Raw genomic sequence first — 20,878 nt, forward strand, 5'->3', positions numbered from 1 at the left:
TTTTTTAAAAATGTTCAGTTTTGAAAGTGTTTTTGTACGAAACCGTTTCAATCAATGATGCTCTAACGACAAGATAATAAAAAACAACAATTTTAATTACAGATTACAAAAGCTATAGCAACCTAAAAACAAATAGTTATGAACAAATTTAAATATACTCTAATAATAATAACTATAGTATATTTAAATATACTTTAGTTAAAAATGTACAAGGGCGGCGATATCGCCACCTTGGGATATTTTGGCAATTAAGAACGAAAAAATAAACTTAAAACTTGTTCAAAAAGTATCTTGGTTAATTAGTTAGTACAGAGGTGAATAGAACTTTTGCCAAGTTGGCGAATAGAAATGTAATTGCAATTTTCGTTTTTTAATATTTTCAGCAAAGTTCCTCGAAAATGTCAAAATCGTCATCGGCTATTTCCTCCTCGCTGTCCTGTCGTGACGTCACGTTTCCCCCGTTGCAGTGAGACGTCACGTGAACTCCGTGCAAGCTCATGGTGACGTCACAATTGGGGGAATTCCCTGATTTCCTGGAGCTTCTCCTCTCGTTAGGGGATTTCATGGAGGACTTTTGAAATTCTTCCTCCTCCATAATTGCCTCTGTTAAAATTTTATTTAGTTTTTAACAGTAAAATTTATACTAAGTCATAAAATCCTTCCACAACAGTTACAAAAAATCATAACTACATAGTTTCAATAGAGTTTTTGATTACTATGTTATGCAAATAACGATAAAAAGTTAGAAATGGTAGTAATCCGTGTATAATTATACGTTTTAAAAAGTTTAGAACCAGTACTTATCTATTACTTATCACAAAAAAACGTAAAATATTTTTTCGCGCTTGGCTTGTGTAACATTTTATTAAAAACCTGATGTTCTCCTTTTAACTGAGATTCTGTTTTTATTTTTCAGACTTCTTCTTCTGCTACTTTGAGAATTTCTCCTTGATCCCGCTGTCGACGATACTTCACCTTTAATTAAATATAAATATAACGAAAAATTATACATTGAGTGAAAATTATGAAAATTTTATTGTTATTATCATTTTATAGTCGTTGTAAAGTCTATAACAACAAAAGTAAAAACATAAAAGTAAAAACAACAACATAACAAATTGTTGTTGTAAACAGTTGAAAACACTTTCCAAGTTTGCAAACGGTTCTGTATTTACGTATTATTAAATAAATTTGTTTGAAATTTTAACTTCTATTCTTATTAAAATGTTTAAAATCTTACTTTCAGTATCTGAATAGTCATCATCAGAGTATTCACCATTATCACTGAAGTCAAAATTTTCTATATCTGCTTGCAGTTCTTTCATACCTGAATAAAAATGATAAAATAAAAACTGTAGTGAGTATATCAATTTGCTTATATTTATCAAGTTAATATAGTTTAAGTTTCAAAATTCTATATTCCGAATACTTGCTTTTTTGTTTTAGATTAAAATGTAAAAGTAAATTCATTTGTCAATTTTAGAATCAGAGCTTTCTTAATATAATATATACTAAGTAAAAAACTAATATTATTTCAGGTAATGTCTTTTAAAACATATCCATACACAAATAAAACTAAATTCACGACACATTGCAAGTCGGTTTGATTTTTTTTTCAAACCGTAGTGACGATGTGACAAATAATTCATTTAAAATGCTATTGGTTCTTTATAATATGAGTAGTGTCTAAAAAATATAAAAAAGTACATCAAAATTTGCAAAACCCTTCGAAAATCGCTTAAGCTTTTATCTCATCCATACCGTAGTGACGGTGCGAGTCAAAATCGAGGTCGTCGCTGGAATCGGACGAAGTCACGCGGCTTTTGCTTCTCATCAGCGTCATCTTGCGGATGCTCTCCTCCAAAACCCTCCTCTGGTGGATCTCCGAAGATATGACTTCCAGGTTCTTCAGAGACGTCTTGTACTTCAGCTTGGCCGCTTCCACCTTCTTCTGCAGGATTTCCACCTTGCCGCTCTGTTGCTGTTTGTTAAGTTTGTTTTAATAAAATTTTGTTTGGAACACTTGTTTGAGTTCAGCGTTAGGATTATAATATCTATATACCTTTAACATTAAAGATCACCTGTTTTAAATTGGTTTGGTTTTTTAAGCTGTAATGCATTTGATTCAAAACTAAATATTATTAAAACATTTTTTTAATCATTAATCGTTTGCAATAAAGTATAGGTAAGAATAGTTTATTTTAACTTCTACTCAATACCGCCAGCGGGCAGATACTTTCAAAATGAGCTCAACTTGCTCGTTAGCGAATGTGGTAGTTGACTAAACATGAATAGTAATAATATTAATGTTTAATATTTTACCTGCAATATCAGTTCAACACGTTCCCTCTCGTCGAAGTAAACTGAGCTTTTCTCCACGCTCCTCTTGTGCTTCTTTCTCATGTTGCTCGCCCTCCTACTAAGCAGCTCCCTCCTCCGAGCTGCCTGCTTGTGGAACTCCTCAGAACGCGTCCTTTGTGACATCATAATTTCAAAGATAACTCGGTTGTTTAGTTTGCGGAAAAATCTTTTTTTTTATGAAACTCAAGTCGATTTTTTTTATCAGGAAATTAAAAACAAACTTGAAAATACTTTTTACAAACATTTGTTTTTAGTAATTGAGTAATAAATAAACATTAATATACTAAAATTTTGAAATTATAGTGGTACAGTAGATATAGTTTCAAACTTTTTGTTTCTATTTTATCGTTAACTTACTTAAAAAAACTCTAAATTTTTGTTATTGAGAACTTATTAAGTAATTTAGTTATCAATAGTGCTATAGTTTCTTAAAAAATGAATGAAACATTAAGTTTTTTATACTTTAAACTGCATAAAAATAAGATAAAGTCGATAGCTTTAAAAGTTATAATTTTAGTAATAATTATTAAACAGCCCTTTTTTTTCTTTTATAACCCTTTACATTATTCAAAAAACCTAACCTTTTCGGTTTTTATTTTGAAGCGTGTCTTAAAAAATTATTTAATTTATAGAATAAATAGTAACGTAGATTTTTCGTTACTAAAAAAACGTTGGGTAAGAAAATCTCGTTTAATTTTAATCCATAAAAAGTAGGAGTTTAAAAAACTTAAGTCTCCAAGCAAGTGCTTATCGATGTTAGAAAATAAATTAACAGATATAATATAGTTTTGCACCACTAGACATCAAAATAAACTGTTTTAAACATAATGTCTATAACAAAAACACATAAAGACAACTAAAAGAGCTCAAATAGTGAGTAGAAAATTACTACTTAACAGTTTTAAAAACTTTTCCTTTACTAAATAAAATAAACTGTAAAAAACAAACAAAGCAATGTATATACTAATTATAGTGAACTCGATTTAAGCTTAACAAAACATATGAAGTTTTACCTTTTTTTTCAAAAATAATCAAAGTTAAAAAACACGACATAGTTAAAAGTTGTAAGCATATCTGTTAACAGTTGCACATTACAGTCAAAATTATAAACTTTCAAATATTAGTTTATCATAAGAAATTAGTAAAACGTTTTGCATACGAAACGTTGTATTAAAAAAATTTAATTCTAGATTCATATAAAATTTTTATTGTAATATCATTTTCTATACAATATATCTATAGTGCAACTAACTAATTAATTAATTGCATTTTTTTAAAACTTAATACTCAGGTTTTAACTCTAAAAACTTTCTAGTTTATAAAAGAAGTTCAAAATAATTATTAAAATTTTATTTATTATGTTCTAGTTCATAAAAACACTTTATTTAAGCTTCCAAAAGTAGAAAAATTATCTATGTTAAAGTATTGTCAGCGATTGAAAACTTGCTAAACAAAATTTAACACTAAATTAGCTAAAAACATGTTTAAGGTTTTTACAGTCTTACAGCTTTTGGAATTTTGATACTTAAGTTATTGTTCATGCATTGTGATTGCTATTTAAAAACATAAAAAAAAAAAACTGTCAAGAATCTATTTAAGTTAAACGTTATAAAAATTTTCATTGTTACCTTAAAAAATAAAATAACGTAAAAGTAAATTATGAAATAAAAAAGAATTATTTTTTGCATACTGTATTTACTAAACTTACATATATTCAAAAGCTTTCAAGAATGTTTAATTTTACTGTTTCAAAAATGCTTTATATATATCTATAATACCGTCAACAGTCAAATACTAGCCAAGTGATTTAATTTGCTATAAAATAAGTAAATATTCACAAGCAGTATATAAAAGATTCAAAAAGTATATAATTCTAACTTGTATATTTTACGCTTGTGCTTATACTTAACAGATTTTTCTCTATTTATAATTCAGATAAATTTTCAAAAAAACAAAGCATAAAGTCTATCCATAGCCGTTTTATATTTTTACTCGTCTGTTTACGTAATACGAGGAAACGTTTGAAGTTTTCAAATTTTTAAAGTTTTGTTTCTAAGAATACTTAAAATAAACATATGCAAAATAAGTAAACACATCTAACCAAGGTCAAGTTAGTGTCTTGAAATAGAAGCAAAAAGTAGCTAATAAGTCTTTCAGGTACAAATATGTTTGCTTAAATGCCACAATTAGCAGCGTTCAAGTTCAACAATGTTTATTTACTAAGTATCAGCGATTTCAGTAAATTTTTAATAAGTGTTTCGCAAAAAGCTTATGCAAGCAGTTAATGATTCACTGAATTTGTAGTGAAATATTTTTTTGTCAACAAAAATTGTAGATAAACAACAAACAATAAAAAGTAAAAGTACATGTTAAATACTCGTGTAAAACTTTTGATGCAAACTGCGAGTGAATAAATTATTTAAATCACCATGAAACATGTGAAAAACTAGCATCTTAAAACTACTTTTAATCAACATTTGAGAACAAATAATTTTGTTTTGCGGCTGTATTAAATGAAGAACAATTTTTTTTCTTTTATTGTTTAAAATTATAACTTAATGACTATTTTAAAACAAACTATTTATTATACACGGTAAATTTCGATTAGAATATGTAAAGTATCTTAGTAATTTGTTACATACATTATTTGTTAAGTTGTATACATTTTAATCACAAACTAAATAAATATGTATTTGAAAACACTATCTTAAAAATTTTATGATGGTTGTAATAATGAATATATTTCTAAGAAACACAAACTAAGACACATTTAAGATAATCTAAATAGCTTTTAAAACTAACAACAAATTTCTTGGACTATTTATGTTAAGTTTTAAAAAAGTTTGAAATGTAAAGTTAACTTTAGAAACATAAATACTATACAGAAGCTATTATTATTTTATTTTATTTTAACAAAATTACATGAAAACAAAGAGAACAAATTAAAAAACATGCAGTTTTTGTTTGAATTCGGAAAATGTTACACTCATTGAAAATTAAAAGTTATAAAAAAACATTTTCTTATTAGTTTTTACACAATTTTTTGTTCAAGTTTATAAACTTACTTTACTAAATAAATCACGAACTGAACTTTAACCTATGATTGGATAACTCAGACAATTATAAAATGAGTGCGACTTACCCATTAGACAATAAGTTTATCTGAAATCTTTATCAGCCAACAGAATGAAGCCCATACTTCGTGTTAGACATTCATGGGGTAAATTTTAAAAACAAATTAAACGCACATAGAGAATAGAAAATGTTTTTAGATAAAATGAAGTTAATATTAAAAGTCTTGTATTTGTAATTATAATTTCAAAAACACCACTAACTTCCATTACAGTAAAAAACAAACTGATTTTTTCAATGTAAAAGAATCTTTATAAAAATTTGAGCGAAATAAAGTTAAAATTGAGCGAAAATACTTAAAAAGCAACTTTAATTATCTGATAGTTTTGTTAGTAGCTGGTTGCTAATACTGATAAAGGTTTGCATTGTTGTCAAAAATAGTTGAAAGGACCAAAGAAATTTGAGTTTTTTACGGTAAAAGAAACATAATAAGTTAAAATCATGGCAATAATGGTGGTTTTACAATATACTGAACTATTAAGACATATAACTCATTTTCTGTAGTTTAGAATAATTATAGCAACCCTTGCATAATGGATATGGTACTAAATTTGATATAGAAGGTTGTTGAATTTGTAATGAAAAGTATAACAACTCTTAATCTTTACAAAAAAAAGTATAGGAATAATTTAGTCAATAAAATTAAGTTCAACAACTATAATTTTTTTTTTTAAATAGAGGCAACTTAGTTTATTATTTAGAATTTTAAACAACAAACCCAAACCTTTCCTGTTCGGCTTCCTGAAGTCTCTTAACGTTCCGCCTGATCGACTCCTGCCACGCCTCGCTGACCCCGTCCTGTTTCCCGCCAATTTCGTTCAGCGACTGCTCCATCAGGCGGATGGTTTCTTTGGCCGCCCTGTGCACGCCGTTGGCGCGATGGTAGTCGTCCACCGCCAGTTGGAGCGACTCGTCCGCCTGAGAAGGTTTAAGTTTGGTTCACATTTTATTTTAATAAACAGTTGTTATAGACTGAGGTTTCCAAAAGCGGGCGTTTTTTTTAATATCAGAAGCAATAACTTGTAAGGAGAGAAAAAATAAATCAAAGCATACTTGAGTGATTCGTCCGTCTCAAAAGTTGTATGGTAAATTATTTTTTTTAATTTCTAGTTGTAGTCGTTGTGAACTTTCATCAAAAAGTGAATTTATTACATTGGTGACTATGAAGCAGGGTTTGACAACATAGGAGATGTCGCTCACTTAGGGAAGATTTCGGAAATTAAGGGGCAATAAGTAGTGAGGGGGCCAAAAAGTTAAAGGGTAAACAGTTAGTAAAAGGACGATGTTTAACAAAGACCTTTTTTATAATTTTTGATCTTTTTTTTTAAAGTAAAATTGACGTATTTAAATGAAAACATAAGACTAATATTTTGTATAGTCAATTTAAAGTTTTCAGTGATCATAGAATTTAGAAAAAAATCAAAAATATTAATTATTTAATGATATTTAATTTCTAAAATCTTTACTATATGAAGAAGTTTAGGTACAAACTTATGATTTTTATAGAATTAGATATTTTTTATCTTGTAAGTACTATATTGTTTGAATACTAAAGAAATTATATTGTTACATTTTTAGTTTTTCGAGTTTACCTGTTATTTTGTGAACATTTGTTTTTAAGTAATTTTTATTTTAAGTAATTTTTGTTTTTAAGTTAGCTATATAAATTATTAATGAAATAGCTAAAAAGTTAAAAAACATCAAAAAAAAGTTCTATTTTAGTAAAAGATGTTTTTAAGCTGCTATTTTTAATTGACACTAATAATCTGTGACTTAAGACTTTTCCATGCCAACTACTTTTTTTTGAAAAACATCGAAGTATTTTTAACAACACTTGGAACAATTTCAAATAAGCAAGTATTAGTGTCAATTAAGTTGTTTCATCTAAAACATGTATTCGTACATAAACAACAATTTTTTTTAAATTACAAGTATTTTGGCTAATTAGAAGGAAATTAAAAAATTGCAGCTTAAAAAATGCGTAATATCAAAATTAATAAATACTTTTTCTTTAATGAAACATAGTTCTTAAGCATGTTTTTTGAGAGAAGCTTCATAACTTAATTTTTGCTAATAATTTTTTTTTTGAAAGCTTTTGGCGCTTTTGAAGAGTGAAAAAAGAATTTTGCAGCGATTTTAAGCTTTACATCTTGTACTCAAAGCTTAACAGACAGAGTTTTGCAGACAGAAAAATAATAAATCTTAAAAACTGAGGTCTCTAGCCGGCTTTATTTTATATCTAACGTCGAATAAACTCAATCCTGTTAGAATAAAAACTCTAAATTCTATAATGGCAAAATTTCAAAACGGTAGAGCTAATTAAAAACTTTTTTGGAATAAAAAACATGCGAATAAAAAGTAACAAATCAAATCTGTTGCTCGACAGATTAAAGTTTTGTCTCAATGCTGAATAAATTATGAGACGTGAAAAATTTAATTTTATCAGTTAAGTAAAAAAAAAAGCGCGGCAATAAAAAGTGCGTCTATGAATAATTAAAAAGTATTTCGCTGGCGGTTTGCTGAAAACTGGAATGATTTTTGCTTTTTTTGAATTCGAAACAAGTTTTATGACGCACTAAAAAATTTGGTTTGTCAGAAAAAGTTGTTTTCGCTAAAAATTAGTTTTATCTGCAAAAATAGTTACTTAAATCAATATGTACTGCAAAAAAAAGTTTATTGTAAGGTAATTAAGTTACACAAAAGAGCCAAGAAATGCAAAAAAAACTGAAAACTAGAACTTATTAGTAGTAAAATATAACTTTAAGTGAGTTTATACACCAAATAGTTAAACTAATCAAACAAAAGCAATTTACTGCTTGTTAGAAATGTGCTTAAGCTACTTAAACTAATTTTTCTTCAAATGTTAGGCTTTTTTCAGTATACTTATTCATAATTAACAGTTGTAGCTCAACAAACTTTTTACTAAAGTCTTCTTTTAATGAATCAACACAGTACTTTTTCCACAGTAACTATAATTGTTTTAAGCTTGTTTTTAGTAAAAAGTACAAATTTTAGTTTGTTTATGATTTTTTTACAAGTATTTTCAAAAACACTAAAAATGAAACATTTCTAATACATTTTAGCTCGTACAAGAAATTGTTATGTAAAAATTTTTTTTTTTAATATTTTTTTGTGAAATTCATTCATGTTTTAAGCTTTCAAAGCTGCAGCTGTAATAGAAAAGCAGTAAATAAAATGAGTGCATACAAGTTTATTTCTAGCTTCACATGCAAAACAAAAATAAAAAAGTTGATTTAACGTAAATAAGAGTTACCAAAAAAATAAAATGAATATTAACGTTAAAAAAAAAGATTTTTTTTTATAAACGGTTATTTTTTGATTTAAACAAATGTAAAGTAATGTTTTATTTTTTATTTTTAGTCTACTTCAAAAAATTTATGCATATGTATACCCAACAAACAAACGAGCATTTTTTTAAACAGTCTCGTTTTTTAATCAAAAAACTGTTAGTTTTGAAAATTTTTAACAAAGCTCTTTAACTTCTTCGATAAAATAGAATTTCACTACCAGTTAGAAAAATTATTAAGATGTTAAACTTTACAGTAGTACCATTGTTTATTAGCAAGCTGTTTTCTTCGTTTGCTTAAACTAGCGTGTTTAATGATGAAAAATACACTGCTATCTGGAAACTTACTTATTTAAAAAAAAAAAAACAACAATCCCTCATGTTAACCGCTTCATAGTAGGGTCTGCTTTTGTTTGTTTTAACTAGATATAAACGAACTAAGTAAAAAAATTATTAAAGAGATAAAATGACTATGAAAACCTCTATTAGTAAAAACAAATAATCCCACTTATTTAGCTTGCTTGACAGTTTCATAGTAGGATCTTTGTATAATACTAGGTATAAGTAAATACACTTAGATAGTTATACATAAATTATTCCAAAATGAATAATAATCTCATCTTTAACAGCCTCATAGTAAGGTGTATAAATTGATTAGTTTTTTTATAATATCATTTTAATTACATTAAAAAAAAGTATCAATAATGTTCCAACCTGTTTCGCCTGTTTGACGGCTTCGTAGTAGGGTCTTAGTAGCATATTAATTATACATCATTATAAACCTAATCCCACCTGTTTCGCCTGTTTGACGGCTTCATAGTAGGGTCTTAGTAGCATATTAATTATACATCATTATAAACCTAATCCCACCTGTTTCGCCTGTTTGACGGCTTCGTAGTAGGGTCTTAGTAGCATATTAATTATACATCATTATAAACCTGATCCCACCTGTTTCGCCTGTTTGACGGCTTCGTAGTAGGGTCTTAGTAGCATATTAATTATACATCATTATAAACCTAATCCCACCTGTTTCGCCTGTTTGACGGCTTCGTAGTAGGGTCTTAGTAGCATATTAATTATACATCATTATAAACCTGATCCCACCTGTTTCGCCTGTTTGACGGCTTCGTAGTAGGGTCTTAGTAGCATATTAATTATACATCATTATAAACCTAATCCCACCTGTTTCGCCTGTTTGACGGCTTCATAGTAGGGTCTGGCCTTCGCTATGGACTTCTCTTTGTTCCTGGTCAGGTCCTGCAGCATCTCCTTCGCATCCTGCCTCAGCTTAGTGAACCTGCACCTCTCAGCTGACAGCTCCGTTTCAAGCCGGTTGATCTCGTCAGTCGCCTGGTTGAGCGAGTCAAGCTCTGTCTGAATATTTTTAAAATGTTATTGTTTATTAATTTTAAAAAGTATGGTAGATTATCTCTACTAAAAAAAATTTTGAAAATGTTGAAAAAGTTTCAGCTTGACAATTAAAATTAAATTTTAAAGTCCTTTTAAACTGTTAGTTTATATTGTTAAAATAGAAAACTGAAGTTTAGTCTAAAAAGACAAAAACAAAAAGCAACATGTGTATTCTTTTTTTTTTTAACTAACTTTCTACTTTTATTTATTAAGTACTGTTAAGTTATGGTTTAAATTAAAATCAATGGTAAAAAAAGGTTTTGTCCAATTATTAAAATTTAAACAGTTAAATGCCACTTTAGCAAAAGCAAAAATATCTTTTATCATTACTTAAACCAGTATTTTTAACTTAGTATCAACAAATGATAAAAACAAAAATAAAAATTACTTTTACTCTCGGGTCTACTTCTCCTTCCTCAGACATATTCAAACTTTTATTTTAAAATAATAATCAAATTCTAAAGCTTCTAAAATAAAGTAAAAAAAGTTAGGTAACTAGAGAAAACATGTAAAAAAAGCTTAAAAGTAAAAACAGCTTAGTTTTAAAGCTTAAAAACAAAAACAGTTATTAAAAAATTACTATCTGTCATGTGAAAGATAAAGACGTTTATTGCTTAAGTATAAGACAAAAAAAAAAACAATATTTATCTATACATGATAAAATTTAAATAAGATTAAATATGTTCAACGAAAACTTTTTTTATTTATTAAATCTGGATAAAAGTACTTTTTAGTCTAAGAGTTTCTAATAACCTTCAGTTATATTTAAATATACTGAAGGTGAGTTTGTGATATTTGGACTTGTTAGAAATCATATTAGATAATATATCTTTTTTTTTAGCTGTTATTTGTAAAAACTACGTTAGTGTAACTTATAAAAATTAAAAGTAACTCTTTCTTTTTAAATCAAACACATAATAAAAAATTTCAAATTGAAAAGCATCATGTCACCAATATTTATAACAAGTTTACTTTTGTTTTACTTGAAAAGACAGTCTTATAAAAAAATGAAAGCATGACAAGTATGTGTGATGCATTATTGTTTATGCTCGTTTGAACAAACAAAACTTGCAACCTTTGTATTTCATGCAGGTGAAACGAAAATGCGAGAGAAAGAAAAGAATATATTGCTTTTTTTGAAGGCAATCAAAAGTAAAATGCAATTTACGTTTATGATAAAAGTGAATTGCTTCCTATTGAGTGTGCTTCAGTTTGAATATAAACTTATTTGAAAAAACTGCGTTTGATTTAAATACTAATAGTCATAACAATCTTTAATAGACTTACTTTTGATTTTGTATATAAACATAGTAATGACAAAAAAAATTAACAGTTATTTTTGGATTACTTTTTCTCAAGTTTATTTACTGCAATGTCATAAAAACTTTTTACTTGTAATTTTTATACTTAAACTAGATATTAATTTTTGTAAAACTTTTGATGGTTTGCATTTATCTAAATGTAAGTTGTTTTAAAGTATATGGTTATTGCAACTTTTGTTAATATTTTCGTTGTTACTTTTTTAATAACTCAGTAAACGTTTATCTTTATTTTGTTTTTGACGTTTGGTGTTTTTTTAAAACTTAAAAGTTGAATTACGTGTGTATATTCGAGAACAGTAAACAACAAAAATTTTTTCAGTTTTATAGTAGTTTTAAAGCTTTTATTTATTTTTGATACTAATATTTGTATACACAAAAATTACCATAGTTGACAAGTATAGTTTACATTGTGTTTACTGTTTAAACCTTATCTCGCTTTATTGGAGTAAAGAATTAAAATTAGCTCCTAAATTTTTATGTTAAAAGATGTTATAGACTCTTAAAAAAGGCCGCTAATTTAAAAACAAAAACTTTTCCTTATTAAAGTAATAGTTATCATTCTAAAAACTTTGTAAAAATTTTAATTATTTACTGTTTTCCAAACTAAATACTTTTAAATGTAATTGGTGCATTAAAACCAAATATATTTGTTAAAGTTTTGGTTTAACTATCAAACTTTTATTACAATTATATTCATGATTTTTAAACTGGAATATCAGAATGTTGAGCATACAACATACACCAATTTGTATTTTAAATAGTTACTTTATAAGATTTAATCTTTATTTAACTACGTCCTACTTACTTCTAAAAAATAAAAGTTCAAAAACAAATAATTTTGTGTTCATAAAAAGTAACAATGTCTAGGAAACTTTAATTTTTTAATGCTGAAACGGATTGTAGTAATCTTTTATTTAGGTTTGATTAATTAAATTAAACAAGGTTCCGCTTATTTAAAATCTTTTTTATTCAATGAATAGTTTTTTTTTTTGTAACAACAAATTTGACTTAAAGCACCATGTGTATGTTCAACCAACTTTTCGTTAAAACTATTTTCAAACTTTTTTCATATTTTTTTCTATTGTGACTTATTTTGTTGTATACCGGATATTTGCATTTTTTAATGCAACAAGAAAACATAGACAGAGATTAAAAGCTATTTAAAAGTTAAGAACAGAAATTTTTATACAAAAATTTGCTCGCGAGCCGCGCTGTATTGAAAAAAGTCTCAACTGGATGGCAGTTTTATAGAGAAAAAGTGATAATAAGTTAAAATGATATCATAGGGCGAAAACTTCATAAAGTTTTAAAATAAAAGCTTAGTAGTTTAGTTACCAAGTTTTAAATTAACATTTTTACACTAAATTCTTGCACAAAAAGTCGTTTTTCACTGTTTTAGTACATCACTAGTAGCTGATGCCTGATTTTGAAAAAGAATAAAAAACTAAAATTATTCATAACTAGAATCATTGAAATCTAGTCGGTGCGAGCATGAAACTATCTGCTGCAGAGGTAGTATATATTCGGTTAGTGGGTTAAATAAGTACTATGAATTTATGTGTCCTGGAAAAAAATACTCATGCATTACTAATAACATGGGAAAGTAGGAAAGATGCCTGATTTGTATATTTATTTTTATGCTAAATTTTAAAGGATAAAATCTTACTCTTTGTTGTTCGTAAAGATCATTTTTTTCTTAACATTTTTTTTAACAGATCTTTATCAATATTTTGTCGTTATCGGAACAACTTACACAGTGTAGGTGAAAAATATTTTACTCGCATATATTTTTTTTTGGTAGATATAGATATTAATAAAATAAATCATGTTTTAGTTTTGTACTTTATTCGTCTAAGTCAACCAAAGGTGTTTTATGAGAAAAATTTTCAACTCATTTTTAACTCTAAAACGATACTGAAAACTATAGTTTACAGTAAAAAATAAACGGCTTGGTATTTATAAAAAAACATTGACACAAAAAATTTATTTATCCATCGGATACCTAAAAGTAAAAACTGCATCCGGGTAAGACTGCAATTTTTCAATCACTCCTTTGTTCGACAACCAGTTCGCAGACACATGCACTAGTGATTATTATGATTTGTTTCTCGTGCGTAAATACATGGTAGCTCCGTGGTTCATCATTTCGAGATTTACGCATGTTTATACTCACTGGGATTGGTGTGCAGGTTTGTGTTTAAGGTATTTATATGAATTTTGTAGAAACTGGTTCTTTGTATTTGTAATTAACTATTTGTAATCAATGTTATAATTGCGATTGCTAGAACGAAAAATGATTCCCAAAGTTTGATCATAATAAAAAAGTATGTACAGGAATGATTTCAATTCATTTTTTATTTTAAGTAATAGTACCATAAAGATTTAACATTTGAACATTTATAAGTAAAGGTTAAAATAATAAGACGATTTTATAACTAGCAAAAGCTTAAGAAAGTATTTCAAAATATTATTAAACATTATGACTTTGAATTTATCTAAAAAAACTAACTAAATCACAAGCAAAAATTTAAAACGTCTCTTAAGATAAAAAAAATATTAGACACTGTCAAAAATTAGTTGATTATTTAAAGTTTATAAACATTAATAAAAAAACTGTAGATTACACATGGAGTCATACAATGTCTGCTTATAAAGGACCAATGACAAAAGAGTATTATTTCAATAAAAACTACGTATCAAATAATTACAACACTGCAAAAGAAATTTGTAAATCGAAAGGATACGGTTGGGATATTGCTGACTTTAGTTTTATAATGGAAAATGAAAATGTTTCTCAGCAAGAGAACTTAAAACAAAACAATCAAGTTGTAAAAGTTAGGTAATTTTAAGTTCATTTATTTTGTTGATAAGACATTTATTTTTATAGTATTTGTTAAGCAGTTTTAAATAAGTTATAAAGAATATATTCATAGCTTTTAATCTATTTTTAAATTTAAATGTAGAAGTTGTTTAATTTTTTTGTAGGGAAATATTATACCCTTTGGTTTCATATGAAGAAAACTATTGGGTCCGAAACATAAACAATGATAAAACTTGCATCAAATTAAAACACGAAGTTTTGAGAATTACTTCATGTTCTGAAGAAAAATCATATTTTGTTTGTCAACGAGATTTGATGTTTATGACTTAAAATAGATTAACATTTTTTGTATTCGTAAATTTATAGCCATTTAAATCTAACAACTATTATTTTTAGATTTTAAGTTGTCGATAGTTTATCAAAACTATCATTTTTGTTGCTATATATACAACGTTTTAAAAATATTATAAGATGAAAAAATGTTTAATTTTGTATCTAAGTTGTTTATTTTTTAATATTATTTGGTTTACTTGTCATTAAGAAAAAATCATACTTAAATTTTTCTTTTTTAAATTTTGTAATTTGGAAGAATATTTCATCTTAGATGAAACTTATAAACAAATCAAAAACTTTTATAAAAAAAAAGCTGATAAACTTTTTTTTTTGTGAAACTGTAAACTATTTTTCTATTTAATGTTTATATTTCTTATGATCTCTATTGATTAATAAAAACAAAATAACTAATAGTTTTTTAACTGATAACAGAATAAGATTTTTCTATAGACTAGAGTTTTATACAATCTATTTCGAAGGCTTTATAATACTAACACTTTTATTTTGTAATAAGTAATTTCTTTACTTAAGTACCTATTTCTTTAAATGTGAAAACAAACTAAGCCATAACTACTTTAACAAGTACAATTATAAAAAATAAGTATTTACTACACAAAAGAAAGTAATATGCAAATATATGAAAACCTATGTCTATTAAAAAAAATCAGTTTCAAACTTTTACAAGTCTATGAAAACTTTTCAGTTAAGTAAATTAAAATTTTAAAAGGTGTAGGAAGTTTATATATAATTTGGTTGTTCTCTCAACGAACATGTAGCATTTATGTTTGTTGTATTATGTTTCAATATTTTAATAATTCACACCATCATTCATAAGTTATAGTATATATTTGTATATATATATAAATACTGTAACTACTCATAAAATTTATAAGTTCAAGGACGTTTTAGTTTTATAAATATAATAAATCAAACAATTATCTTTTTTAACCACATTAGGATGTCAAATATATAAGTTCAAAATATACACTTTTTCAAAGTCACAAACAAACGTATCAGTTTTTAGTTATTCATATATTTTCTTTATTTACATAAATTTTTTGTTTAGTAAAAGCTTTCAAATAAATTTTGGTCAGAAGATAGTGAAAATTAATTTTTAAAATTCTATATACTTAATTTAGACTAATTTTTAAGTAGATTTTTTTTATAATGTTACTTTTAAAAATATTTTTTTACTACCTTATATACCTAAATCAGCGTTTTTGAAACACATTCTCTACTGAATAGCATTTAATATTTTATAAAACTTTTAGCTTGTTAAAACAAAAGTTGTTTATAACTTCCAATTGGAGACTTAAAAAGCTAAAAAAATCTGTAAAAAAAACATAAAAATTTGTAAAGGAATTATGGTTTAAAATTTATTTTTGTTCAAACTTTTTAAACTTAGGTTTTATATAAAGTATTGAAATATAAATAGGTATTAAAATATAATGTGTTTTTAGGAAGCTAAACTTTGAAAATTAAAACTGCTATTTTTGATTAAATCTACCATGGTTTCTTAAGTAAGTTTTAAATTTTATGAGTTTACTACAGCAGGTTTTTAAAAAATAGTTTGTTTAATGTATCTGAGAATAATAGAAATTATAATTACATTTAAGCCTTATTAGCTTACGCAGGTTGTGACATACTTATTAACTTTAAGCTCTAGTAAAAAATAGCAAATTGCTTGAAAAAATAAAGTAAATTGGTCTACAAATAGTCAAAACAAGTTAAACAACATTGAAATAGTTAGTTGCGACTTGAAATGTTTTTATTTAGCTTTTAAGTTAACGTTTTCATAATAGTTCTAAAAATAAATAATTTTACTAAAAACACAAAACAGTTATGTAATATCTAAATTAAATCTTAATGATTGTATAATTCGTTGTTTTCTTTTTATCATAGGTACTTTACAAGTGTTAGAATAAACTATTTGTTAACCTCTAAGTATATAAAAAACATATCTATACTTAGTATTTATAAATGTTTACATAAAAATTTCATAACAAAAAACAATTTATTAAGTTTGTAAATGCTTTACAGGAATGTTTTTCTATTTATTGCATACTACTTTATATAATTTGTTTTACAAGATCAGAATAAATCATAGTTTGTTGAATGTTAAGAAAAAATTTGATTTTGATTTGAAACAGACGAGCATAAAGTTATTGTTATAGGAAAATTTATTAATTTTTCAAAAAACATAAAACTTTAATGTCAATTATTTTCCTTATCTTAAAAGCTATCTAAAATTTTTTTTTTTATTTTAGAGAAGGCACCTTTGCCTTTAATTTAAAAAAAAAAATTATTTAATTTGGGGTTGGAATTATTTCATGGGGTCCCTCCAAAAATAAAGGTTTTTTTTCGTTTTTTTTCATCAAATGGTATTAGAACCAAAAATAAATATTTTTTTTAATTTTTTTTTTTTGATTTCCCTTAGTTTGCATGTTATGAAAACTCTTAAATAGTTATTTTATAAATAATGTTAATATCTTTTACGATTTGGCCCAAAATCAAAATGTAGTATATTACACTATCATTTGCCTTGGCCATTTCCTAGATAAAAAATTGATAAAAGGAAAAAAAAAGTTAATAAGAATGTGAATATACAACAAATGTAATTAAATTATTTTATTTTAATTTAGTTTGATGTAATTCACATTCTTATTAACTTTTTTTTTCCTTTTATCAATTTTTTATCTAGGAAATGGCCAAGGCAAATGATAGTGTAATATACTACATTTTGATTTTGGGCCAAATCGTAAAAGATATCAACATTATTTATAAAATAACTATTTAAGAGTTTTTATAACATGCAAACTAAGGGAAATCAAAAAAAAAAATTAAAAAAAAATATTTATTTTTGGTTCTAATACCATTTGATGAAAAAAAACGAAAAAAAAACTTTATTTTTGGAGGGACCCCATGAAATAATTCCAACCCCAAATTAAATAATTTTTTTTTTTAATTAAAGGCAAAGGTGCCTTCTCTAAAATAAAATAAAAAAATTTTAGATAGCTTTTAAGATAAGGAAAATAATTGACACTAAAGTTTTATGTTTTTTGAAAAATTAATAAATTTTCCTATAACAATAACTTTATGCTCGTTTGAAACAGCTGTGTGTAAATTTCGGAAAAGTTTTATTTACGTAGAAGTTACCTTTTTTTTTTTAAGTTTTGTTTAATGTTGTAGATAAAATGTTGTTGTTTACTTTAGTCTTTACTATTCATTACAATTTTTATACTAAGTACTCACAGAAATAAATAATAGCATAAAATGTTTAAAACAACACTTATGTCTATAAAGTTTTGAAGCTAGTTACATAATTATTAAAAAATAATAATAAAGTTGTTTCAAACTTTATGTAAAGAAGTCAAAATGCAAAACAAACTTGCATTAATTTTTTTAATGTAAGTTTTATATAAATAACAAAAAATAAAATTTCCTTTGTTTTGAACATAAGGCTTTTTCACACTAATCAGATCATCAGTCCTTATTAGCACTCATCAGGTCTCAGTCTTCCGAAGGCTTGAGGTCTGATAATCGAGTTGCTATGTTCAAACCTTATGTTACTTAAAGCGGCAGGCAAAATGTCAGACTTAGGCTCTGTATAATTTCGCCGATGTTTTCGTTGATCTTTTTTAAACAAAGTTAATATATAAACTGATTTGTTTAATATATATTAAAACAACTTAAAACTCATTAATAAAATAAAACAGATTATTTATTAAGATGTATTACATGTTGTTAATCTGTATACATTTTTTTAACTGGTTGTGGTCGATATTTTTTCCTTTTCATACAAATATACCCTAATAAACTTTCGTTTTCATTAATATCATTTTGTATATGCTTTTTATTTTCATGTTTTATTAATCATGGAATATGTAATTATCAATTGGACTGTTCTTTATTTATGTTTATATAAACTTTGTATGACCTTTTAAATATTTTTGCTCCTTTGTTTTAATCATGAGATATGCAAGTTTAAATTGCGTTGTTGGTTATTTTCGTGAAATAAGTAAACTGGAATATTTTTGTTTCACATATTGGATTTTTTATACCATCTAAAAATCAAAAAAATCATGGTTCCATCAATTCTTTTTTTTTTTTGATACAGTACAACTTATTTTAAACTATATATTTTTTTTACTACTTTTAGGTTTTTTTTTGAAGTAAAAGACAATTCTATTTTGAACATAGCGTTTTACGGGTAAATAGTGCGTACCCGCCGGCTACTAAGCTGCAACTGTTCAAATAAAAATATATAATTTCATAAAGTTAAACAAGTTGTGCAAAAAACAATAAGTTTAAGTACAACTAAAATATAATAAAACTAGGAAATTTTTGTTTATGTATTTCTTGTACTGTTTGGAAGTTTTGTAGGAAAAACAAAATTTCCTAGGCCAACAATTCGTTATTTTATACAAATCACGACTAACATAAGTGTATTTAAAACTAAAACATATTAATATTATATTTAAATCTAGTTATCAACTTGAGTTTAAAAGTTTAACAGAAGTAAGGAAGTTGTTTATTGTTTTAAAATGATCTTTATTCGGTTAAAAATTAGTGTTACAGCAAACTCTGAAATTACAAATAAAGTATTAAAAGTTTAACATTAGTTTAAAACAAATAAGTTACATAATAAAATTAAAAGGATAATAAGTATAAAATTATAGTTCACATATTTACGTGTAACAATTGTTTCCTTTTTTGTTGTTATTTATGTGCACAAAAACCTTTTTGTTTGTGTTATAGATATATTATCACTATAATATGTTACAATACTGTAAGAAGTCATGTTACTATAATTACATAATGACTTAAACTGTATTCAAATAGAATTTGTTTACTTTCTAATAAAAATTTTTGCCTAATGTTTTATGAACTTATTTATACAGAAATTTAATGTTTTTTCTATAGTGATCAAAACAAGCAATACTTTATACAATTGCTTACAAAAAACTTACTTAAAACTTTTTTAAACACCAAAAAAAAAAGAATCGAAATGCAAGAAAGAAATCGTTTGTTCAATGTTGTTGTTAGTTTTTGTTGGAATATCAAAAATTAAAGCATAGATTTGATTTAATGGTCTATTTTACTTAACGAGTGAATTTTGTTTATGTATCATTATTTTTATGTTTACAAGTTATAATAGATGTATTAAACTTGTAACAGGTCTTGTTCAGTTTTCTGTCGTTTTCAGAGCAGCTTCCACAATGTAAGTGAATAATACTATTTAATAATATTTAAGAATGTTTTTGAATAGAGATATCTTGATATTTTAAAAAGGGAACAAGTTTTTTTTTGTGCAACTCAATCAAATATGTTTTATGAGAAAAGTTTTGAAGCCAGTTAAAAATCTACAGTTAAACGTACTAAACAAAAACTTAACGATAATACTAATAATAAACAACAATTGTTTTTGTATGCTTAATATTTTCACACAAAAACTTTCAACTAGCCATCGGATACCTGAAAGTGAGGACAGCATCCGGGTATGACTGCAACTTTTCAATGAGCTCCATCTTCTACAACCAGCACGCTGACACGTGCACCACGGACTACTACAATCTGTTCCTGGTGGGAAAGTCCACGGAAGATCCGTGGTGCGCCACTAAGAGAACCATGGGCGTGTACACTCACTGGGACTGGTGTGAAGGTCGGTGTCGAAAATATTTTAAATTATTAGTTTCATCCAAACTAGTAAAATTAATTGTGTGCTTTTTAATTTTCAAATGCTAGAATGATAAATAGTTCTTAATGTTTAATCGTAACAAGATATACTAAAAATATTTAAATATTTTGATTTTTTTTTTCTAACTAACAATACTATAAAAAAAAATTAATTTAAACAACAATAAAAGATCTTAAAATGATTAGATCTTTTTTAATAAGTAGTATTTAATAGTAGAGTTCGAAATGCTATTAAAAATTATGATTTTGAAAAGATTCAATTAGAATTACTTAAAGCATATACAAAAATTTTAGACGTCTTTAAAAATAAAAGTTAGAAACTCACTAAGTTAATTAATTATTTAAAGTTAAATAATAAAGAAATAATACTGTAGATTACACGTGGAGTCATACAATGTCTGCTTATAAAGGACCAATGACAAAAGAGTATCATTTTAATAAAAACTACATATTAAATAATTACAACACGGCAAAAGAAGTTTGTAAATCGAGAGG

The 20,878-nt window shown here is 25.6% G+C and overlaps 1 protein-coding gene across 1 annotated transcript; it reads right to left on the reverse strand.

The window, feature by feature from the left end:
• Positions 1-379: 379 nt before the first annotated feature.
• Positions 380-10,634, reverse strand: LOC145844955 (SH3 domain-binding protein 5-like). Its single transcript, XM_082952372.1, has 8 exons — positions 10,599-10,634; positions 9,983-10,174; positions 6,218-6,411; positions 2,323-2,473; positions 1,762-1,981; positions 1,241-1,327; positions 874-975; positions 380-603 (listed from the first exon to the last, which is right to left on the reverse strand). The coding sequence occupies exons 1-8, from the start codon at positions 10,632-10,634 to the stop codon at positions 380-382; spliced, it is 1,206 nt and encodes a 401-aa protein (XP_082808498.1).
• Positions 10,635-20,878: the final 10,244 nt, after the last annotated feature.

Source organism: Thalia democratica, chromosome 9, assembly GCF_965202585.1.
Source record: "Thalia democratica chromosome 9, ktThaDemo2.hap1.1, whole genome shotgun sequence".
Lineage (NCBI taxonomy): Eukaryota > Metazoa > Chordata > Thaliacea > Salpida > Salpidae > Thalia > Thalia democratica.

Coding starts and splice junctions, on each gene's coding strand:
- LOC145844955 (XM_082952372.1), bottom strand. CDS start 10,634: ATGTCTGAGGAAGGAGAAGTAGACCCGAGAGTAAAA. Junction 6,412..9,982: donor CCGTCAAACAGGCGAAACAG/GTGGGATTAGGT, acceptor AAACCTTCTCAG/GCGGACGAGTCGCTCCAACT. Junction 604..873: donor AGTTAAAAGGAGAACATCAG/GTTTTTAATAAA, acceptor AAATTTTAACAG/AGGCAATTATGGAGGAGGAA.